Source organism: Patagioenas fasciata, chromosome 2 (genome assembly GCF_037038585.1).
Source record: "Patagioenas fasciata isolate bPatFas1 chromosome 2, bPatFas1.hap1, whole genome shotgun sequence".
In the NCBI taxonomy this organism is placed as follows: Eukaryota; Metazoa; Chordata; class Aves; order Columbiformes; family Columbidae; genus Patagioenas; species Patagioenas fasciata.
Genome location: NC_092521.1, coordinates 50,927,461 through 50,951,362, shown reverse-complemented (window position 1 = coordinate 50,951,362; position 23,902 = coordinate 50,927,461). Strand labels below are relative to the sequence as shown.

The window sequence follows — 23,902 nt, the reverse complement described above, 5'->3', positions numbered from 1 at the left end:
ATCATTAAGGTCTTAATGTTTGAAATAAATCCATTTCTTACTTCTTCAGTCTGGCTAGTGCTGTAAAAATGAAGTAGAAAAGAGGCAGGAGATCATCTATATGTGCTAGAAAGGCAGCTGTCTAAAAATTGTTGATTTGATATTTTTGTATCTGTGCTGTTCTGTCACGTTCCTTTTACCAACTTGTCTAATCATGTAGTACTGATACACTTGCATGTATACTGCTGAAGCATCTCACAGGTATGTGTGTGTTTCTTGCAACTTATCTCGAATAATTTATGTGCTTCCAGGTGAATGGACAATGTGCTGGACACACAGCTATGCAAGCCGCTAGTCAGAATGGCCATGTTGACATTTTGAAGTTGCTTTTGAAACAGAACGTGGATGTAGAAGCAGAGGTAACCTAAATATTTCAAAATACACTTTGTGTCTCCTTAAGTTTTAAACTTCGCTACATAGAGTGGTGATTTTGTAGTAGAAATACATTCAGAGCAATAGCTGCGTATGGTATAGAATATCACATGTCATAGAAAATGTATGTTTATATACAAACAGACTCTCAATCCCCTATTGCTGTGGCTTGAGAAATTATTTTAATTAGGTATTTTAATGGTATCATGGTTGTCTAATTTTTCTTTCTCTTTAAAGCAATCAAATATGCACAATTGTTCAGCTTAAATTAATCTTGCTGTTTAAATGCGAAGGAAATGTAGAATACACTGACTCGAATTAATGTTTCTGTTTCAGGACAAAGATGGAGACAGAGCTGTCCATCACGCAGCCTTCGGTGATGAGGGTGCTGTGATAGAGGTTTTGCACCGAGGCAGCGCAGATTTGAACGCTCGCAACAAACGCAGGCAGACCCCTCTTCATATTGCTGTCAACAAAGGTCATCTGCAGGTTGTGAAGACTTTACTGGACTTTGGCTGCCATCCTAGTCTCCAGGTAGAGTAAATATTACTGTTGATGCACTTTTTAGCTACTGAATTTTATTATTGCTGTGTGTAGGTGATAGAAGAATTGTGGAAAATGAGATTGAAAGGAACAGACCTTGTGAAGTTATTTGTCCCAACCTCTACCCCCACATGTGATCAGATGTAATAAAAATAGTATTGAATCTCTTTGTTTTCTTGATAGCTATATAGGCACCAGATTTATTCTAGCCAGTTGATGTTAATTGATGTTTTCATAGACTGTAGTTATCTGTAATTGTTAACTTTCTCTCCAGATTAATTAATCCTCTGTCAAATCCACGGCTATCTGCTCCTTCTGCAAGATACAGCTTTGCATTTTTTGGCTGATGGTACTGTGGAATGTTTTGTTAGAAGTAAACTTTTTTCAGAGTTGATATATCACTGATAGAACTATTTAGCCAAATTTTCATGTAAATGTTCAGCCTTTTATCTGAAAAGCCCTCATGCACAGGACTTCAAGTAGCATAATTTCACAGGGAGTTTGATCTATGATGAACATGGTGGAAACTGAAGCATATGAATGCAACCCTCTGTTGTGAAGGTCTTGAAATTAATGAATATAGTGATTGTTTGTTTATCTGCTTCTACCTGGATTTGTAGGTACTGTCTTGATCTTGCTGAGGTTGAGCTGTTAGCCAGCTAATGTCCTTCCTGACCCTATTTAGTATTTGTTAAGCAGTAGAAATAATGAGTCTGATGTGCTGAGCCAAATAAAGGGTGACTGTATATCATAAAATGCTGTATAATATATGGGTAGCCCAAGTGGATGTGCCTGACTTTAAATTATAAAGTCTGTTTGAATTGAAAAATTTAGTAGAATGGCACTATGAAACTCCATCTGGAAAATATAATTGTAATTGAAAATAATGAATTTTCAGATCCTGTGTGTGCAGAGGAACTCTGATGTGCAGATGTGAGTGGACGATTGATTTGGTGGATGAGAGCACAGGGGAGTCAGACTGAGGCATGACTGGAATTTAACTGGCCAGCACACCACTACTCAAGCCAGTGCACTGTGTAAATAGAAACATGTTAGTCTGTAAACAGTAAATTCAGAAAATACGATAAATTAAACCAGATAAAAGCTACCTAATTTAGTTTTGGCAAACTTGTTCTCACTGGTTCAAATGCTTCTGTATTCTGGCAATTATTTTGGCAGTTTTTGATTCTCACTGCGAAGATTGTGAAGATCTGTTTTCATATTGTTGTATTACTAAAGTGTTCAGTTCTGTGTTAATCAGTTAGCAGTTGAGTCAGTGTCAGTGACAAAAGACTTCCTGACTTATATGGTGTTAGAATTTTACTGGAAGCATAAATCTAGAGAGTTTGCTCATATAGTAGCAAATAAGCTTAAATGGATGTGTTTTCTCACTCCTAGTCTAGTGCATTCCTTTCCAGTCCAACCATTTGGATCCTCTAATAATTAATGTACAAAAGACTTCTAGGAGTAAAAAGTATTTTTCCCTTATTTGGGATATTTGAAAAATAAAATGTCAAGCTAAAAATATAAATTATTTGCCTGTTCAATTACGGACTGAAATATTTCCGTGTACCTTGTGTGATGTAATCTGGTATTAGCCATGACAACTTGAAAAGCTTCATAGTGCTTATGACATTGGCCTTTGCTTCATGGAAAGTGATCTGCTCCAGTTAAAACAACAGATGTGCCTAAGTTTATTATGTGGACTGCATTTTATTTTGATTTGCTTAGGCTTTTATTTCACACCATCTTTTTGGTATTGTCTTTTAAACAGTTAATTGCTGGCTTAATCTCAGTGTTCATTACTCAAAATTCCTGTCTCCTTCTGCCTGACTAGTCTCCTCTCTGTTGTGTTAGTTTTTGTTGCCGTCCTGTTGCTCGTAAATTGTAACTTGGGCATCAGCTCCATCTGGATATGAGGCAAAGAGAAGTTGATGACCAGCAGCTTCAGAACTATCAGATGTGAGGCATATTGAGCTCTGGGTTTGAATTCTGGTAGCAGTGTAATTGCAGAATATTGAAGCCCTGGCGGGGATTACCCACTAAAGCATTTGCAAAACCAGAGCAAGATCAGAAGCAGCTTGCTCTGAACTCTGCAGTACAGCAGCACTTCTAGGTCTGAAGAACTGTTCTGTGTTTGTGTAGTCAGTTTTCCTAGTGGTATTTAAGCATCTTTTTTCTTTAATGTGGATGCATGCAAAAAATGATGTAAGCTGTTTCTGGTTTTAGGATTCTGAGGGTGACACTCCACTTCATGATGCAATAAGTAAAAAGCGTGATGACATCCTTGCTGTATTGTTAGAAGCTGGAGCAGATGTTACCATCACCAACAACAATGGGTTCAATGCTCTTCACCATGCTGCATTAAGAGGAAATCCTAGGTAAAGAATTGTTTTTAAAAATTATTTTATCGTTTGTAAAAGGAAAACAAGTGCATGAGAGGGTAGAATTGTGGTATTCTTTAAAAAAAAAATATCCTTAAACCTGCTTGTAATTATATTTCTTAAATTTTCAAGTTACTTAGAAATGCGTCTTTCTGACACTAGGGAAACCATTATTAGAATGAAGCTACTAGTTTGCTCAGTTCAATACTGCATTCAGGTAACTCCAAATCCCTGAGAAATTTCCTGTGGTGGCTATAAAACTTTGCCAATAAATGTTTTGATAAGTAAGTTATTAAGTTAGATCTTAAGATAGGATTTGTCAAAATGTTTCCCTTCTTGAATATTGGATTTGGGAAAGGGATTTGAGTTTTTAAGGAATACTTATTTGTGAATAATTATTAAATATACCATGTAGTTATAAAGTCATCTTAGGATTGTTGCATTAAATTATATGTCGCTATAAGAAGCATTTAAATTTGTTTTCTTAGAAGTATGTATAGAAGGAATTTTCTATTTCAGCTGTTATATAGCAGCTCATCTGAAAATGTTAGTTTTAAGACATAATTTGTCTTGTGTTAGCTGCATTCTGTACATTTACATTGTCATCAATTAAGAGAGCTTTCAAAAACTATTTGGCATAGATAGAACTTAATGGAAAACTTGCTACATTACTGGTTGCTTGTTAAATTGTGGATAAATGGTATTCTTCAGAACTGTCATTCTAGCAAGACTTCAATAGTATTTTATCATATGGTGGAGAATTCAATATAGTTTACATGAAGTAAGAAATGTGCTTGTTTAATACTAAATTCTGCTTTTCAATTGAGTCAAGTTGTACAAATGAGACTGCATGGGCATAAAATCTGGGTTAGTCTCTTGGAACGTAGCTGTCAAGACTAATAGTTAAGAAGTAAACATGAGTATTTATATATGTATATGGAATAGAATCACACTTCACAAAGTAAAAGTAGTGGTTGGAAGTGTTGATAGAAACAATAAATGTTTGCTGTTTCCTATAATGTGCTCATAGAAAGTCTGTAAGAGAACATATCAAGGACTAAGTGAAGGGAACTTATTTTTGGTATTCAGAAGACAGTTCTTTCAAGTCTGACTTCGTAGCTTCTTCACTTAATGTGAATTCTCCATATTTACATAACAGCATTAGCTGGGAGTACTGTTTCTGTCTCCGGTTACCTAGACAGGGTACTTTTTGTTAGTTTTTTTTGTTCTGTAATGTTTTTCTTATGCTCTTGTGATAATTGGTTTGTGTGATTTTGATCTCAATGTGAGATGCAGGGGAAGTGTATTAAAAAAAAAAAAAAGCTCTTCATAGGGATAATGAAGGTTTTTCTGTGGGTGAATGTTTTAGGAGCAGCGAGTTTCTTCTTTGGTGGAATTGATTGTAGTTCAGACTGTGGCAATTTGCTGGTTGATAGAATGTGAGGTATAATGCAATTTTTCCCAGAATCCTTTTTTTTTTATTGGAGGAGTAGGCATATAGTTCTGGTATTGGTGGTTTGACCCCTGTGTACATTCCCCCATACATGGTGTTTCACTTGCATCTAGAACAGATATCTAAAGCTGTTAGATATCTACTTTTTTGGTTGCAGTTATATCTGAGCACTTCTGAAGCATGTAAAAAGAGAGAATGTTGTCTTCATCACGGAAGTAGTAGTTTCATTTGTTCACAGCATTAGATATTTTACATACCAGCCTGGAAAGATATTAATGGAAGTGAAACCAAAAGAAATCTATTTTGAACAAGTTGTGTTTTCCTCCCCCAGTTCATTATAGTAGTTTGATTCATTTAGGAACTAAGTTTTATTTGCTTGAAGACTTTAGTCTTTTATTTCATTGTTGATTCTGGAGTTCTACCACTGGCCTGTTTCTGACTGAAAACAGAGGTTTTATGTTTGCCACTTTATTTTTCTAATCTGATGTAGAACAATGGATATTACGAATCTGTTAAATGCACTAAGCACAAGCTATTTAAACCACTGTTATAAATAACCCTCTGAACTTTAGCTTGTAGCTGGTATGGGTCACAAGCAGTACATAATGTATTCTGCTAGAAACCTTCCTTAAGGACCAATCTTTCCTAATCTAAGCTTTAGTGCTACACCTAAACTGGAGGTTTTGTGGCTTCAGGCTGTGGTGCCTTATGTGGAATACAGGGCACTACATTCCCCTTAAGGTTAAATATAGAAATATTTTGTAAAAATTAATAGTTATTTGTATATGAGCATGTATGCATATGTGTGTTTATCTATACTTATGAAAATAAAATACCATGTATGTAAGTATTGCTGAAGTCCACATCCATCTCCCTTAGTGATAAGAAAATAAATGCATGTGTTAAGCGTGTGGATACCACAATAAGGTGAACTAGATTTCTATAGAATTTTTTACAGTTGGTATCAAGTAGGTATTTAGAACCAGTTTTATTTTCAGTGTAAAACCTGTTCTGCTTCTTGCTTGAGTTCTGACTTTTACTAACAGTAGGAAGATAAATCTCAACAAACAAACAAACCAAACCCCATACAAACTGTGCTGAGAAGAACATTTTGAGGTTTTTTTTGTATGAAAATTAATATTTATAATCCATTTTAAGTATTTGACTATTAGGTAAGTATTATAAGAAATGTAACAATTTATGTCAAATAGCTTAGATATTTCTTAGCACTTAATGTTCTGTGACGGTTTGGCAGTGTTTTCCAGAAGTCGAGGTGTAGTGTGTTTAGGTGAGCGTCTTACTATTAGTGGTACATTTCTCCTTTTAATAATTTGCTTCTATTCATAGCTTGTGAATTGGTATAGAAACAGAACTTTTGGTTTTCATGCTAACATGTAATGTTGAAATGTAAACTGGACATTGTTGTAGGTAGCTTTAAACTTTAACATGGGAGATAGAGCTAAAAAAGAATTTTGAAATGAAGTGTGAGGAAGTTAAGATTTTGTTTAATACATGGTTTCTTGTTCTTGATTTTTAACTGATCTGTCACATTAAAAGTGCATTTATTTTGGGCTCTTTTCAAAGTACTGTGAACCTCAAAGCTTGACAGACTTTGCCCGTTCAGTATTAATGAGATTTTTCAGACTGAAAAAAGAGAGTAAAATTTGAAAATACCATAAAGGTTGGTTATCTTTTCCATGTTATCAGCTCTTGGTTATGTTTGATCTATTTGTATACCTGTGACTTCGGCTTTTTGAGCTGAAGACTTGACTGTGAAGTGTAGGCGTATTTTATATCTGTTGCCCCAGTTAGTTTTAGATTTGCATTGTGTCTTGTGAAGAGAGCTTTATTCACACTGCAGCTAGCATCTGAAATAAGAGGCTGCTTTTAGAGCTGACCCAACTTTGCACATGCGCACAGCTTGTTCTTCAGAGCAATACATTCTGCTGGACTTCAAATAAAAAAAAAAAAAAAAAAAAAAAAGATATTGGGGTAAGATGTGCAGATTTCCTATATTGCTGTCTGATAGCAAGGAGTAAGTCATCTTTATGTTAATAAACTAGTAAGCAGAAGATTATGGTTTAAAATGGAATTATACTTTTCCCCCCGTGTTTTTCTTGTTTAGTAGATCTCTCCTCGTATTTAGACTTGCAGATGGTTTAAAGTGGTTGGCAGTGGAATTTGGAACTGGTTTTGGCAATGTATTTGGGAGGTGGGGTTTCTCACCTGTGTCTAGTGTTAATGAGTCTCAGGGACCTTTATGCTGTATTGTCACGGAGGTTCTCATAGAGTCAAGTAATAGAAGAGTTGTACAATTATTCCTAAACCAGTAAAAAGGATTTTTTTGCTTTTGTATTTGCAGTTCCGACTGTAAGTGTGGCTTGAGACTTAGTTGAAGCTGAGTACAGAAAAGCATGCTCCTAAAACCTCTTGTTAAAGTATTATGTCAGAAAATGCTTTGAAAGTAGACTTTTGTTCAAGTTGATTTGGAGAGACGTATAATTAGATAGCAGATTAGCCTGTAGCTGTTGAGGTCAGTGACAAATTCATTATCTTTAAATAGTAAATAATATGCCCAGCATGTGCAAGATGGCAAATACAGTTCCTACTCTGAGTTTCCTCCCTAGTGCAATTAAAAAAAAGGGGCTGGGGAAGGCACAGGAAAGCAGACTTTTCTTCCATTGCCAATGCTGCTCATGATTCCTTCCTTTTGATAACATTTTTTTGTTAACTGTGTAACAGAGCAACAAAAATGCAAGAGACAATAAATCATTGGAAAATGTGTTTATTTAAGTGTTTACCTCTCTTCTTTGGAAATGTTGTAAGAGATCATTTTTCGCTGTATGTGGACAGAATATTAGACACCAGTCACTGTTTATTTACAAATAAAACCTTGAAATTTTGGAATGCAGAATTTGCTACACTCCTCATTACGTTCTGTCCTCAAGCTGCCTAGAATAACTGAACTCAGCTACAAAGAGAACTGCATAATTACACTCAGCGAAGTTAATGTCCAGTTTTAAAAATGTGAGAAATCCTGTAGTGATCAATGCATAGCTACAGCTGGTTGAAGGGGACCAAATCCATTGAAGAGGTGATTTGGTTCCATTTTACCAGCTTTAGCAAAGCATTGGAGTGCAGGAAGGTTATAATTCAGTAACATGTTTTTAAGTACATGAACAATTCACAAAGAACATGTGGTTTTCTTCTCTGTTACATGTTTTGTTTCTAGTCAGTGCACATTTAAATTCCTTCACTGATTTGGAGACAGCAAAATGAAGATGTGTGTACCAGAAAGGCCTGTACACGTTCATTCCTTCCTTGAGTATTTCCTTGGGGCTCTTTGGATGAGTCTCAAATCATAGTTACAGGTTTAACTTTTCTCTGTCTGCAATAATGAAATTCTAGAGTAGTGACGAGAAACTGCAGTCTTATAATTTCTGCTCACGTAGAGCTCCTTTGCCTCTTTATGTGAAGCTTCACTGGAAAGAAGGTTTCGGTTTCCTCCAACCCTTCCCCCATTCAATTTCTGGCAGGTTCCCTTTCCCAGCTGCTCTAATGCTGTAGTTGGTTAGCACAAGTATAAATGTCAAGTGCTTTCAGTTCCATTACTATACTTCTGGTTAGTATTAACATTTTAGGAATGATTATATAATATAGCAGGATCGTTTTTTTTTTTTTTTTTTTAACCCTGATCGTGTGTGTAAAAACATTTAATGCAAGAAAAATACAGCTTTTAAAGAATTATCTGGGGTTGCATCTGATTTCTTCTGAATTAAGGCCCTTACTATATATGTGCATGCTCACGTAGCTTTTTTATGTTGTACACTGAATTCTTTTTGAGCTTTGACTGCAGTGGGAAGTAGGGGGCAACCTTAGTTCAAGCCATTCACTAGTAAGGAGTATGTCAAGTATGGTCTACATCTGTTTGTTGCGTAGTCTGATGCTGGTGAGAAGATTTATGTAAATATATTCCCAACACCATGTATCCTAATAGAAACATAGCAGGTGTGTCACTTGGACTTAAGCATTAAAGATGGCTATAAAGTTAGTTTCTATTTTTACCGGTTATACAGGAACTGTTTTACAGATACAGCTGCTCAAGTGCGCTTTTGGATGGCAATAGAGTTTCATGTACTGGCCATATCGGGACAAAAAACGGCCGTGGAAAAAAGCCGCGTAGCATTTGATAATGTCAGCATCTGTTATCCCTGTCAGTCACACAGTTGAAATGTTTGAGTTACAACTGTGTCAGCAGATGCCCAAAGTTCAGCGTGTGCTCAGTTAAAACTGAACAGCTGATCTAAGTGATGGATGTGACATTTTAGAGTGACTAGATATGTATTCTTAGAGATATGCTAACATGAACTAGCAGGAAGCAATGTCAACATGTAATTTTAACTTTTGTATCACTCTGAACTGTCATTTTGTTTCAGAATAGCATTGCAATGTTATACAAAGACACAAGAAAGAACACAACATGATTAATTGTTGCCAAAAACCTTTTAAATAAATTTAAGCTGTTAAAAAGTTGGTCTCGTTATATATATAGTGGAAGCCAAATCCATACATGGTGAGGACAGGAACTCCTCAGGAAAAGTAGTAAATGCTTAGAGCAATTAACCCCTCTGTAAAGCTGTTGATAATACCAAATTGTTTTTGTGAGCGTGAGCAAGTTCAGTAGCATTGCTACATTTAGAAAAGCTACTATGATTTGATTTGTTTCCCACTATAAACCAGGTTTTAATTTAGATGTTAAGATACTGTACTCTTCATGCCAAAGTATCTTCTCATAAGAGAAATAGCTTTAAAACAAGTACTAATATTTTACTTAAGAAAATGGTTCTGATAAGAGAATTTATTCTTCCATGTAGTATTCTGTAGTTCCAGTAATAAAAATAGCAGGGTATGTATAGTAATAGCAATTTGATAATTATGTGAGTATTTAAAAAAAAGATTCTCCATTTAAAAATGTTACTTTGCCTTTTTTGTTTTTCCCCCTTTCATTTCTCCCAGACATTTTAGTAAGCACAGCAGGGTACAGTTAGAAATTTTAATCTGGGCCAAACGTACCTGCTTATCATGGATGTATCCTATTTAATAACTGCTTTTAGGAGGCTGCTGTCATGAATAGGGATGGCTGGATTGATGAACCAGGAGGTCTTTCCTCATATTTTTCTTTGTTATTGAATTTGTTGTTGAGTGTCTTTATTCAGGGATGGTATGCACTGGTATATTTCAATCAATACTGCTTTTAGAACTGGAAATTGTTGCAGGACTATTTCTCATGTAGTTTTTTATGATTTTGGGGATGCTACAAAGTCATATTTTCATAGCCAATTGTCTTAATTTTTGATTTAAAATAAATTTAGCTTATTTGAAAATAGTATTTAAGGTAACTTACCTTTTAGGTTGTGGTTGTCATTTGTGTTTTCATTTAGGAATCTGTCAATAGCTTTAATCCGCTGACTAGCAACTGTGGCCTAGAAATCTCTGTATTGTTACTTTCTGTGCATAAACCTGACACTGCACTTTGTATCGAAGAGCTCAGTGAGCATAATAAGTGCTGATTTGGAGAAAATTCTAACTTAAGTCTCATATATTAAATTGCAGAAGTGATTATACTCAGTTATTATACTCCTTTTCTTTAAATCACAGCCTTAATTTCTTAGCTGTTTCTACTTGTGTCTTATTGCAACCTGTAGATTAAATATTTTGTGGCAGATGTAAATTTAAATACTACCATCTGAAGTACACAGAACTGGCAGTGATTAATCAAACTATGGCTTGCTTTTAATGAGATATGTTTTGATAATCAGGCTTTTAAGATTAGCTTAGGATCTATTAAGTGAGGAGTACTGGTAATGATAACTTTTGCAGCTATGCTGCGATCTTGATAATGCATTTCAAGGGTTCGATTTCCAACCTTGTTTTGAATTCTTTGTTTACAGCTTGTGTTCTGCTTATCAGCTGTTAACAATTCTTCTTTTATAGTCACTTAATTTCATGTTTTGTGATTTGTTACTAACAAGTCTGAGTTATTTTGGCAATACCAGCTGACCCTTAGCAAGTTAATTTGTCAGGTGAATGTCACTCAAATGAGAGAGAAACCTGTTTCTTCCAACAGCTGTTTAGTTTCCTCTTACTGGTAGTTCCATGCCTGCCAAAAATACATACTTCTTTACATTCCATAGCATTGTATGTTCATATGGGTACATAAAGAAGTATGTACTCTGGGCAGGTACACACGGAGCTGTCAGATGAACCTTTAAAAGTATTTTGCTGCTTTCCGTTGCTGCCATTGAGTAAAATTCAGCCTGACAATTCTTTCGAAGAACAATGTTACAATTAACTGACGGTAGAAAATAAACTTATTATTCTAACTGATGTTTGCAGTGCAATTTACCTGCATAGCGGCTTAAAGACGGTTAAAGTTCGTTGTTCTGGCATGGCACGGACATTAAATGTGCTTTTCCAGATTTTTGCCGCCTCTTGCTGTTTGTTCTGAGAGGAGATTTGAATTGCTGGTAGCTTTGCAACGTGTTTTCTTGGAATTCGTTGTTGTATTCCACTGAAAAACTTCAGCGTCCTCCCAGCTCTTCTAGCAGATTTCCATGCTGGTGTGCAGTTTGCATCTGGTGTCCTAAAGGGAAGTATAAACTTGTCTAATATGGAAGTTATAAACTTATTTTCCTACCCTCCCCAACCCCACTTCTGTGCTTTTTGCATCTCATCCAGTATTCTGCGAAATCTTTGCAGTTTTACAATTATTTCTGCTGTAGTTTAGAGTGGTTTCAAAGAAAAAAAAAAAGCACATGCCACTGGTGATCCTGCTTATCATAAAGGTGATGACATTGAGTTAAGAAAACAACCTCTAACTGCTGTGACAGGATTTGGATTGTTAGGCCAAAGGTCACGTGTGAAAGCTAATACCTATTCTATGCTCCTGCAAGCAGCTTTTCTCATTTTTTTGAAATTGGCACTCACCTGCTTCAGTCAAAATCTTGAAATATTTATGACAGCTAAAAAAAAAAAACCAAACCAAAACTAAACAAACCCTCAGAGAAACAAATGCCAAGTTTAACTCTGTCTTATCAGAATCTGTGCACCTTGGTTTGGAATGGTAGTTAAATATTTGATGTGCAGCACGGGTTTGACTTCTAAGGGACTGTCAGAGCTAATGGTTGCTTAATTTGTATTTCAGAAGTTGATTTGGGTTACAGTAAAGAGTAAGCTTTGTCTTTACAGCATTAGAAAGTAAATTTGAAATAAGCCTAACAATTAGTAAATGTAATAGTCATCAGGAAAGCCGAGAGCAGAGGAAGTAAGTATTTCTGCAGCTCATGACAAAAACCTGGTGCAGCTGATAGAGAGCAAATCAGAGTGTAGCAGGAGCGAGCACAGTACTACAAGGAGAAACAGCAATGCAGCATTAGAATCACAGCAGTCACATTCTAGTTTTAAAGTAGGTTGTTTCCATGTGCATCTGAGATAAAACACCTTGAAAAATTTGCTTAGACCTACTTGAGAGCTCAGGATTGCACCACCACACTCTTTATTAGAATTTCTTTTTAAAGTTGGTAATTTCCTTTTAGTTGTGCATAGGAAGATAAGAATATATTTTACTGAGGTGAACAACCAGTTAATGGCATTGCAGTTTTTGAGTTTATCTTCTTTAAAAAGAATGCCTACCAAGCAAGTTGTTTTTTTTGCTATGAAATTTGGACTAATGTTTTCTTTCAACCTGCTCTTTACACTACAAATGCTTGATACTTTAACACACTAAAAATTAAGCTTCTCCCAGAGTAGAGGGATTAATATAACAATAATTAAAAAAAAACCAAACCAAAACAAAAACATTTTAGTAAATAAGTTACACATGCAGAAAGTCATAGGCATCCTTTAAACGTGCAGAATAATTCAGGTCTCCTGATGTTCTGTTACCTGTAAGCTTAGTATCATGCAGCATTTGCAGTTGGAAGAGAGGTAATGACCTAGAGACACATCAGCAGCAGCCATCTCATCCTGAGTGCTCGCTCACTCTATTCGCTGAATCAGCTCTTCATTACAGGGGAGGGGGAGGCAAGGGGGGGCCCATGTCGGTGCATACAGTACCTCACCACCTTAAATAGATTAAACTTAAAAGGCAAAAAAACCCAAAACCAAAGCATAAAGACCCTGGTGCCTAATTGGCACCTGCTGCCTTTTCTTGGAATGTTAAAATATGGATGATGTTGTATAGAAATTATACCTTATGTCTGCTGGACTGAGAGTTAGGACTCCAAGGATAGATGCTAGGAAGCCAAGGGAAGGTGAACTTAGCCCACTGTCAGATGAAAATAATCACAGGCAAAAAGAAAAACCCAACCAAAAAAAAAAAAAAAAGAAAAAGGCAAAACCAAGCCCCCAAAAGTTGGAGTCGCTTCCAAAAAAAAAAAAAGCACCAAAAAAAGCGCAATCGTCTCCCCCCTCCCCCGGCAAATATTGGTTTCTTCTAGTTCCTTAGATATTGCACTGCATCTTTTCTTGCTTGAGGTTATGTTTCCAGGCTTAACTGTAGGCAGGTCTGTGGTGAAGCTACTTTCCATCTTCAGAGGTCAAGACAGCGAGCGAGGTCAGGGCTCCCGCACGCACCCTACAGAAGCCACCGGCCGTATTTCCCACTCAGAGGGCACCAGCAAAACTGTTACGGCTTTATAGGCAGCTAAGCATTTGAAACATGCACTCCCAGGCAAACAGGCTCTCTTGTGCCTCTCTCTTCCCTGACCATATTTAGTCAACCATTGCAAAAAATAGTCTCTCAGCTGTCGATTGTCGATCCGGTGGCGGAGGGAGCGTCTATCCAGCTCTCTGCCGATTGATTGTGCAGCCTGCACTTCCACCCAGCCATTTGTCCCCAGGTTTTTTTAGCACTGCCAAATAAAGCTCTCTCGCTCGTGTTTCCAGTTAGATTTCCCAGGTTTTTCACTGAGCTTGCGCTGCTACTAGTAAACCCTGATGAGGTTGTCACTATACTTAGAAACGTTGGAGGGGGTGTAGGGGGGGAGAGAGAGAGAGAGAGAGAGAGAAAGAAGGGGGGAAAAAAAAGGCAGCCCTGCTAGTAGCAAGGGAAAGGCTTCACACAGATATAGAACAATAAATATCCTGTGCTGCCACGGCAGGTTGTGTAACCTGGTTTCTTGAGCGGTGAAAAATGCCATGGGTTAACAACATGCAGATCAACCTGCGGTCTAAGCGGCCTTGTTCTGCATCTAGGTTTAAGTTTTCAACTACAAATCATACTGTTATTTTTATAAATAACAACTTGTGACCCCACGTTTCCGTATTGAAGTCAATAGAAATTCTTGGAAAAACCCTGGATTAATAAATTAATTCCATACTATTGTGCTTAATAATTCCAGAGTATTTTGTTTATATTGCCTAGCCATAAAATTACCTTTTAAAAAATAAATGCATGTACAAGTGAGGTACTACTGTTCTTTGAAAAAACTCAAATGTTTTAAAGAAAATAATAAAAAAAGAAATCAAGGGAACAGCTCAGTCCATTCATCTGACTTTGATATGCACAGAATTGGCCTGTAACAAGACTAATCACTTCACATTAAAAATAGGAAAAGAGGGATTTTTGTTTTCATAGGGAGTATATGCAATGTTTTCTTCTGAAAATAATAAAGTAACTGAAAGTTAGCCATTTAAATATCAGTCAGGAACCTGAATACTTCAAGACTTTCTCTATATTTTTCAGACAAAATTCTTACGCTGCTCAGGAACAAGGACAGTGGTAAAGCTGAAAATCTCTCAATCTAAAATTAAACAAACTTATTAAATGAAAATGTCATCTCAATCAATGTTGATGTAACCAGTACTTATATATTACAGTTCAGTACTGTAGGGGAGAGAGTGAATTATGAAGTCCTGAACAGACCACTATCTTTGATTTATACTTTCCTTTTTGTTCTGTGATTGGTAGCTGCTTACCCTATAGCTTCTGTTGCTGTGTAGCTTTCTGGTAAAAGTCACATGTTTTTCATTTCTCTCTGTTCAATTTCATAATCATACACTAAAGACAAACTTGTTGTGTAAGATCTAGGCTAATACAGAATATGTTTTTATGAATTCCATGTAAATGTATATAACTTATTGTTTCTTTAGTTTCACGTATATTGAAATTAATTTTTCAAATACCAAGAGATCCTTGCACACTGCCTACTTAAACTTGTGCTAACTCAGCTATCAGTCAGATATGAAATATTAAACTCTCATTTCTGGATACAGCCTGATCAATAATACCAGTCTAAGGTATTATTCTATTCCTTGTTTCTTGTTCCTGAGGAATATTTCTTTCTTTGTTCGTCCCATGTAACTCCCTGTTCTGCACGGCAAGTGTGGTGTGAACCCGAGCAGGGAACTGATTTGGCTTGCAGTTGTGTGCTGACGTGCACTGAAGATCGTATCGTTGCCAAAAATAGCAGAATCCTGCTCCTGTGTTACTTCTTGCACTATGTTGGTACAAATATTTCTTTGGCTTCACAGTGAGCAGGCTTAGAGTGCTACTCTGTATGAGAAGCAATCCAACAAAAAGGGGTGACTTTTTAGATGCTGTCTCGGGACTAGGTTGTTTTTTCTGGGAGAGGGATTTTGAGTAGAGGTGGTAGTCAGAGGACAAAAATGGGCTTAGTAAAAAGTAGTCTTGCTTCTCTTTTGTTGTAAAATGCGTGTCAGACCACTTAGCCTTAAAAGAAAACTTCACAATGGAAACTGTCTTTAAATCTGATCTGTTCCTTCACCAAGGATGAAACGGGTGAACAGGTTTAGCCGGGGTGGCAGTAAGCGATGTACAGAGTGTGAGTGAATGAAGAATACTTCAAGCCAGGATTGCTGTAAAATAAATTATGAAACCATGTTGCACTGAGACAGTGAAAAGCTGACCTGAGGGAGGAGAATGGCAGGGGGAGTGGAGAAGCTTGTAGTAGACAGTGCACTGAATCATTATAACCCTTTGACATATGATAACTGGTAAGTTACACTGATCTAAGACTTTGCTTCTTGAAAGGGCAGTCTGCCCTCCCTGCAACTCTGGCTTCAGCATTTACTTATTCCTATGGCTTCTAGTGATCTTGAAGTTGCAGGGTAAGCTGGATTCTCTCATTGATCCATCATAAATCAAACTTGCCACATCGAGAGTCTGGCAGGTTGTTTCACTCACTAGACAGCGACATGTCTGTAGTGCCAACATAATGCAGAGAAAAGTGGGATTGCATCTTTCAGTAGCAATTTAAATTAAATGTGCAGATAGTGAAGTAGTCTCTCCTTTATTTTTTTTTAATGTCCAAGTATCTGTTATTTAAAACAAAAAAAACCAAACACAAACCAACAAAATCAAAACCAAACAAACCCACAACACAAAAACAAAAAAACCCACAAACCAACCTCAAAAGGCTAAGCAAATAAAACCACCTCACCACTATCCCAACCCTCTGCAGTCGAATTGCAGTTGGTAGCAGAGAATTGTCTCTAAGTTGTTTTTTATATGTATATTTTTTAAACAGGGAGGAAGGATGCCTTTGCAGTTAGGAATGCTGAATCTGGAATCTTTAAAACAGCAATGTGCTAGTTTCATCTTGCTTACAAGTACTTTTATCTTGTAGATTTTTCAAATAAATCCTGTATTGTATGTGGCATTCTCAGGTAATGCTGGTGAACATCTGTCAAAATTCTGTAAAATACTGTATAAGGAAAGAGATTTTATATGTGGTTGATAATGAATAATGTACCATATGTTAAAACTTTTGGTTGTAACAATCATTTCTTTTTGCATATCTAATATTGGTAACTGGAGTTGAAACAACTGCTCTTTGTGTCTAAAAGTGAATTAGTGCACTGTTCAGATCTGTGAGGCATTTTATGTTGCAAATACAAAATTTACACTGTTGAATTTGCACTCTGGTATTATTTGTAATCTAAATGTGTCATATATATGTTAAACCGTGGTTCCAGACTCTCTAAAAACCTGAATTAAAGAAAAAAAAGTACTCCTATGGCAAGGTCAGATTAAAGGTACATGCAGCAGCATTTGCTGTTGTTCTTCCACGTCTTAAATTAGTGTAACACAGTATAAACGGATGTACCCTCTACCAAATGAATTCTGACTACTAGAGCCTGGACTGTCATTTTATAGGGATGAGTTATATGAATGATGATGGGCTTTATAAGTCACTGTATCCCCAACTGCTGGACCTGGGAAAGCAACAGATACCTTGATCTGAGGCCCCTATACACACATGTGCTTTCTCATTACCTTTTTCACTGAGCAGTTGCTTAGCTCCTGTGAAAGAAGAACCAGGTTCCTCACCCCTTTCAAAGCTTTTCAGGCAACTTCCTCTCGAATTTTTCCTGAAGTTTTTCTTTCGTTGTCCCATCTAGAAAATTTCAGAAATTGCCAAAGATCATCCAACTGAAAAAGGCCCAAAATCTTTATCAGCTTCCTGCTTCCAAATGCCAAAGCTTACCTGTTAGAGATATTTTTTTTTCATTAGTGATGCTTTAGTAATAATATTTAAATATTTCAATAAGAGTTTTAAGCATCTTAGGAGTAATCTATGCAGCTGCTTAATTAGCCATGTAATCTGTAACAGTTGAATGCACTGAAGGTGCTGGTCTGAAGAGTTTTCTTCAGCTGATTTCATGGTTGGGGTTACTGTTTTGGTGATTTCCTGATCTTTTCAATACAACGACAGTGCAAGTAGTCTGTGGGCTGTTTGAATGTGTACAAGATGAAAGCAAGCTTTCAGGGTCACATCTGTGTTGTGGTGCTGGAAATGGAGTGGTACAATTCGGCGACTTCTTTAATACTTAGTGTGGAAAAGTGAATCAAGAATTACCGTGTGATTGGCATGCAACATTAATTCACTAATATGACTTTTTGTGATACAATGCATGCCTGTTCCAGGGAGTGCTGTTCTGAATGGTAGCCACTTAGCTGTCAAAATTTTGGCAGCAGCTCTAGAAAATCCTGCAAAATAGAATAGCTGTAGGAAGGAAGGCTGGAGTGGGAAGAAGCAGGATCTTGTGCATTGAAAGAAACTGCATCTCAGCTAATGAAAAGGAGGACGCAGCCACTGAGCATCATGGAAGAATTTGCCATTTCTAGCATATTCATATCTTGCACAATTTTAAGGTCTCATGTCCATAAAACTGTCCTTCCATCCTGCTGCCCAGTAATTTAGTCTGGAGGAGAGAGATGTGGTCTCTAACTTGCACAACCGGAGCTGAGGAGTAGTTACTGGTCCTCTGATGCTTCGCTGTGAAAAGTAACAAAAATCTATTATGCACACAAGCTGTTTGTTTGTTTTGTTGGTACTTCGGGTTTTTTTTTTGGTTTTTTTTTTTTTTTTCAGTAGGACCAATGCATTTTAAAAGCATCCAGAAATGTAGCAGGCATCTAATTTTTATGAAAGCAAGATACAGTCTATTTTACAGTTGAACTTAAGATTAAAATTTTCAGGTATTTGGCAGCAAACTAAATAGAGAAAAATTTGAAAGAGGATCTGGTAAGTCTAGCACTCTTACATGTGTTAGGATGAGTGACTTTTTTCATAGCATACAAAATATTAAGCCAATTAATATCTTCTCTCTCAAATACAAAAGGTGTTAAAGAAATGGCAACAATAGTATTTCTGAAGTATATTCACTTCTCAATGCATCTGTTACAGTGTGTGAATGTACTTTAAATTTTATTTTCTTTGTGGAGTTAGCGGTTTCCTTACTTCCTTACTGAAGAACATAAAATATCATCTGAATTGGTTAGGACAGCTCCTTGTTGGAGACAAGCTGGCTATAATTAGAGAAATGCACATTTGAGTGTTGGTGCGTTCCCATAGCGTTTCTCAAGTTGTAGTTGCAGCTGTAAAACAAATGTCTTGACCTTGGGTTTTTTATTAGGTCATTGTTGTTTCACCTTTTACTTGTCGCTCACAGAGGTTGTATTGCTTCAGTCAGTCACAAGAAATTTTCAGGTAATGTTTGTTGTGATTTTTAAATGATCCACAGCAGATACTCTAGAGCCTTATGGCATCTTCAGAAGCCCTGAGCTGGGCAGGTGGAGATCAAGAGCTTACATGACACGATACCCTGTGGGAAGCTGCTGTAGAAAACAGAGCAGCTTGTTGTGCTGCAGGTATCGTGTGTTCCTGAGGTGTTCTCTGCATCAACCCAGCTGGCTGAAGAGCTGATGCTGATGTGACAGGTATAGTCCAGGTGGGACTTGCTGCTTCTCTGTGGCAGCTAGAAACAGTTCTGATGCTGGAAAACGGGGACATGTTTATGTCCTAGGTTTTAAAATACATAATTTGTTTATTATGTTTATCGATGCAACTAATATATGTTTATTTTGCAACATTTCATAACTTGCGTTTTACTAACTTATATCCTTAATTTTGGAAACTCCTGCATAAGTGAATCTCTCAAAGAATTCATGTTGGTGTTTTTTTTAATTTTTTTTTTTTTTTCAGATATTCTAGTCTTTTTTTCCTAGCACAGGACAGAGCTGTAGAAGGTGTTAGGAATAGAAGCTTCACAGTGGTTCACAATGAACCATGTACAATCTGTTAAGTGTTGTTGTCTTAGTTTACTGTGTTAAAAGTGATTAGGAAGTTAAGAAGTTTAGTCCTGCTAGGAGAACTGAAAATCTGAAGACTTTGAGAATGGTTTCTTACTTTTTTGCTTACCTCAAGAAAGCTGTGATGATGATGGATTCTGAAAAGACTGAGATAACCCACACACTGCAGAATCGACTTGTTTCCTGGCCAAGTGCTTATGTCCACTCTGCGGAGGACAAACCTCCAGAGCAGCCTGGCTGTGGATGCTCCAGCAGTTGGTCATAGGTCTCCTGTGGGCCTGTTGCTTAGTTATGCTCCCTCCAGACTGAATCTGGGGAAAAAAGTAACTGTCATCCTGCAACTGCCAGGGTGGTGTATTAAGTGTGAAAATGAGTGTTGATGTTGCATTCTCAGTGCAGTAGCAGGAGAACATGGAGATACTTAAGGAGTCAGGTTCTGTTAGGATAGTGTCCAAGCACTAGGTGAAACTGAGTGCACTTTCTTAATGCTGTAGTAGTCTACTTCAGAGACTCTTCTGCTTTTCAGGTGGGCTCATTGGAGTCAGCTATCCCCAGAGACACAGGGTGGCATGGTTTTGGGATTTCATGGTTTGTTGTTGTTTTGGTTGGTTTGTTTTGTAGTTTTTGTTGTTTTTTATAGGAAACTTGTTGGGTTACTCTAAAAGAGAGCTTAGGAGTGAATAGCACTTACACGGTGTGGACGTTCAAGGTAACAGGTTATTGGAGTGAATTAGGAATTCAGTTATTACTTGATAGCACAGTCATCTTATTGCTGTCTGTTGAGAATATTTTTAAGTAAAAGCTGAGAGGCTCATTTTATAAGTATATTTCTGAGGCTTATTGAGGTCCCACATTTTCAGTATCAGGTGGCTAATGAAGAACTGCTTACTTCAGTTATTGTATCTGCCTTACAAGGCATTCTGTGACTCGAGTGGTTCCTCTTGTATTAGCTATTAGCTTGGATTTTGAAGTTTGAATTTTGTGAAGAAGCTCTGTTTCTCCTGTAACTAGAATGTTGCTTCAATGGTAGGGAAAGATCAGATGACAGAAGAGATTTCCTGGCACAAGACTATAGACATTTCTGGTTTTCTGTTTGTCTCTGAGGAGCTGTCTTAAGGAAGCTGCATGTCAATACAGACAGTAAAGGAATTGTGTTTGCTTACTTGTCTCTTCCAAAAGCTAAGTGAAGCCACATGAGCTTAAGAAAAGAGTATTTCTGCAAGAAAACAAGATTGAGCAATTTGTTTATCTGGCATTGTGTTATTAATACCCTTAACACTGCTGTCCTTGGACTTTATGGATTTTCGTCTCTCTTAATACTCTAGTAACAGAGTTGCTTTTCCCCACCCTTGAATTTGAGGTGTAAAATAATAAATCACCTTCCTTTGGTAGGTATCTTGGTAAGCACATACAGAAGTGGGGTGGAGTACTAGACACTGCTTTGATATGCTACACTCAGCCACTATCTGTTATGAAAATATTCCACTAATATTCACTTTACAGTTTCAGCATTTATTTTGTCTGCGCCTAAGAGGTCTAACTCCAGTTTTATGTCAGAAACTGAAAGTCTTAACTCTTACAGCCCATGACATCAGTTTATAAAGTGGTGATTTTAAAGAAATCTAATATAGTGGGTTATGTTCATTAAATAATTAAGGATACTATAAGGAATTTGAGGGAGATCAACTTCTGTCATCTTTGTTTCAGAACTTGTGTGAATAATTTTTATAAGGTAATTTTTACTGCCAGATAAAATTCTACTGGAAAAGTCTGCCACACTCTGCCTTGGGTATTGTATGGTTTGAGTACTTTAACTAGAAGGAACTGAAGATTAAATTATTATGCTTTGGAACTGTCGGTGTAGCTTTTCACCCATTTTCTCTTTTTGAAAAAATACTAATGTTATTTTAGCTACTACTACCTTGTAGTTCTGAGAATTAATGTTGTTTTACTGTTGTCCTGTTGTCATTTAAAGACTACATTATGTATGCATTTATGCCATCTCTGCATGTTTATTTCAGTGCAATGCGTGTACTGCTGTCCAAGTTACCACGACCCTGGATAGTTGATGAGAAAAAAGATGATGGTTACACCGCTTTGCATCTGGCAGCTCTCAATAATCATGTGGAAGTGGCTGAACTTTTGGTGCATCAGGTAGGACTCTTCTTGGGTAGATTTAAATGTCACACTTCAGTTAACCATCTGATGTGAAAATAAGTTGCTGCTGTATGCCTGCAATCGCAATGCAGAAGCGATGGAGCAGGAAAGGGCATGTGGTAAGCTCTAAAGGTCAAAATCGCCTTTGAGATCATTACAATGGCCTAGTGGTGCAGAGGGACTGAAAAATTTGATACCTAGTTTAGATTCAACAGATTAACATCTGTACAGTGCATAATTAATCACTTCTTCAATCTCCAAATTAGGAATCATATTCAGGGTTGTATTCAGTGCCCTAAGGCACTGCCTTGCACGTAGGTGAATTGCTGGGATGATAACGCTCTAATGCTTTGAATATCTTTCAGGGCAATGCCAACCTGGATATCCAGAATGTTAACCAGCAAACTGCTCTGCACCTTGCCGTTGAACGACAGCATACACAAATTGTTAGGGTAAGTGTCTTATTTGCCATAAGCCATATGGTTAATGGTACTTGACTCAAGCTGATTGTAGCTGTTAAGATGTGGGTACTACGTGACCATTTAAAAAATTATTTAATGACACGTGGCCATAGAATGTTTTTACGATTAATTTTGACCAATTCAGAAACCTACCAACTTGTACAAAAGGTCAGTTTGCATTGTGAAGGATGTTTCAGGAATGCTAAGTTTTTGTACATGTGCATTATAGTTTCCTTTATGCGGTTGCCAATTCCATCATCCCTCCTTGTTGAGTAAGGGAGAATATGTTCTCTGTTACTCATGTGAGTCTTGTGGTCCTGTAATGGGACCTTCACATAGCACTTTTGATGCCTCTTGCTGTATGAGTTATTATTCTTGCTCATAGTTTTTCCAAATTCTAGCTAAGTGAAACATCTTTTTTATGAGTTTAACTACTCGGTCTTCTGACTGTGTGACTTTCCTTGTTCTTAGCTTGGGAGAGCTATAAGCAGTAGCAGAAGTGCCTTAGTGGTGAAAGTAACACTATTTCAGTTTTCTGCTTGCACAGTTGCACAGGTTAATACTTCAGTTTCGCAAAAGTTTGTTACTGGTAGAGTACACGGGGGTCTGGCTGCCCATTCTGTCCTGTGTGCACTGTCCATATGGGACCTGTACAACTCAGTGTTTGCATTGCTACATGAGGCTAGTTGAAGCTCAGAGAGAACAATCCTGTGTATGTTCCCTATAAGTGACTGGCCATCAACCTGGCCTTGGCCCTATGTATAATTTTTTAAATTTGTAGAGTGAGAGTCATATTATGTTAAAAACTGTCTCTTCTTCAGACCTACAGAGAATTGTACCCCTTACACAGACCTATATATTTGGTTCTGTTCAGCATTATTTTGCTGTAAGATTTCTCCATCTGCAAGTGGATGTGATCCCATTACAGTGGAACATATGATATGGCCCTATATCTGGAACTGCTTGCTACCTAAAGAATGGTTTCCTGGAGTCAGTGTCACTTGCATCCTGCAGGTTATTTGGCAGCTTTATTTGATGAGCTCTTGTGTTCCTCTGGAGCTGACAGGGTACCTGAGAACATACAACTAATGTGTGGCAGGTGAGAAGGAAGAACTAGTATGTGCACTGGGCTGACGTGCTTGTATCCGAGAATGTTTAAGTGAATGACCCTGTAGAGTATCCCTACTTCAGAGTTGGATTAACTTTGAGAAGTCCTAAAATAACTCCTGCAACCATGTGAAGAACATGTTGGCTCCCTATTTCAAAATTAATTCCTATTGGGTAGCTTCCAGGGCTGGGTTGTACCCTCAGGCATCTGTGGAATAGTGGTCAAAGGTAGCAGGGTACTTTTAAAAGCCCTGCTGCCGTGACAAAGGGTGCTGGTTTGCCTTTTATATATATAAAAATATATAAATGAATATATATATATACATATATATAAAAAAATATAAATATTTATATATAAAATTATTTATATATATATAATATAGATAAATATATAAATATAAGTATATATATATATATTCTTTTTTTTTAGCTTCTGCAAAGGCTTTGAATTTACATGGTAGCCAAGCATTCCCAGGTTGCCCTGAAAATAGTTCTCTTATAGATTTTCTTCCTGGAGAAACTCTTCAGCAGTAAATAGCTAGTGGCAGACACAAGGTATAATATGAGAAAGAAAAATTTGATCAGAGTAAGTCCATTTAGTGAGCATAAGTAGTTTTGGGGAGACTGTTGCAACTATTAGCTGGTTTTCTTGGTTTCACTTGTGGAAGAGAAGGTTGGTGAAAATGGTAAGCTGCAGTCAAATACAGGCAGGTATTTCCTTGAAAATTAAGTTCTGAATTCCTTTTAAACTATTTTCCTTTTAGACTTC

General features: G+C 37.0%; 1 protein-coding gene and 1 long non-coding RNA gene across 4 annotated transcripts in view; one reads left to right on the top strand and one right to left on the bottom strand.

Annotated features, from left to right (window-relative positions):
* MIB1 (MIB E3 ubiquitin protein ligase 1) overlaps positions 1–23,902 on the top strand; it is a 79,761-nt gene that overhangs the window by 33,719 nt on the left and 22,140 nt on the right. For all 3 annotated transcript variants that reach the window (XM_065833098.2, XM_065833097.2, XM_065833095.2), the window contains exons 10-14: positions 291–398; positions 748–945; positions 3,184–3,335; positions 21,430–21,562; positions 21,931–22,017. In XM_065833098.2, the coding sequence (XP_065689170.1) occupies positions 291–398; positions 748–945; positions 3,184–3,335; positions 21,430–21,562; positions 21,931–22,017 (678 nt within the window). The remainder of the gene's footprint in view (positions 1–290; positions 399–747; positions 946–3,183; positions 3,336–21,429; positions 21,563–21,930; positions 22,018–23,902) is intronic.
* Positions 7,561–13,154, bottom strand: LOC139827171 (uncharacterized). The gene is made up of 2 exons (XR_011737453.1): positions 13,043–13,154; positions 7,561–11,434 (listed from the first exon to the last, which is right to left on the bottom strand). It is a non-coding gene; the product is annotated as an uncharacterized lncRNA (long non-coding RNA).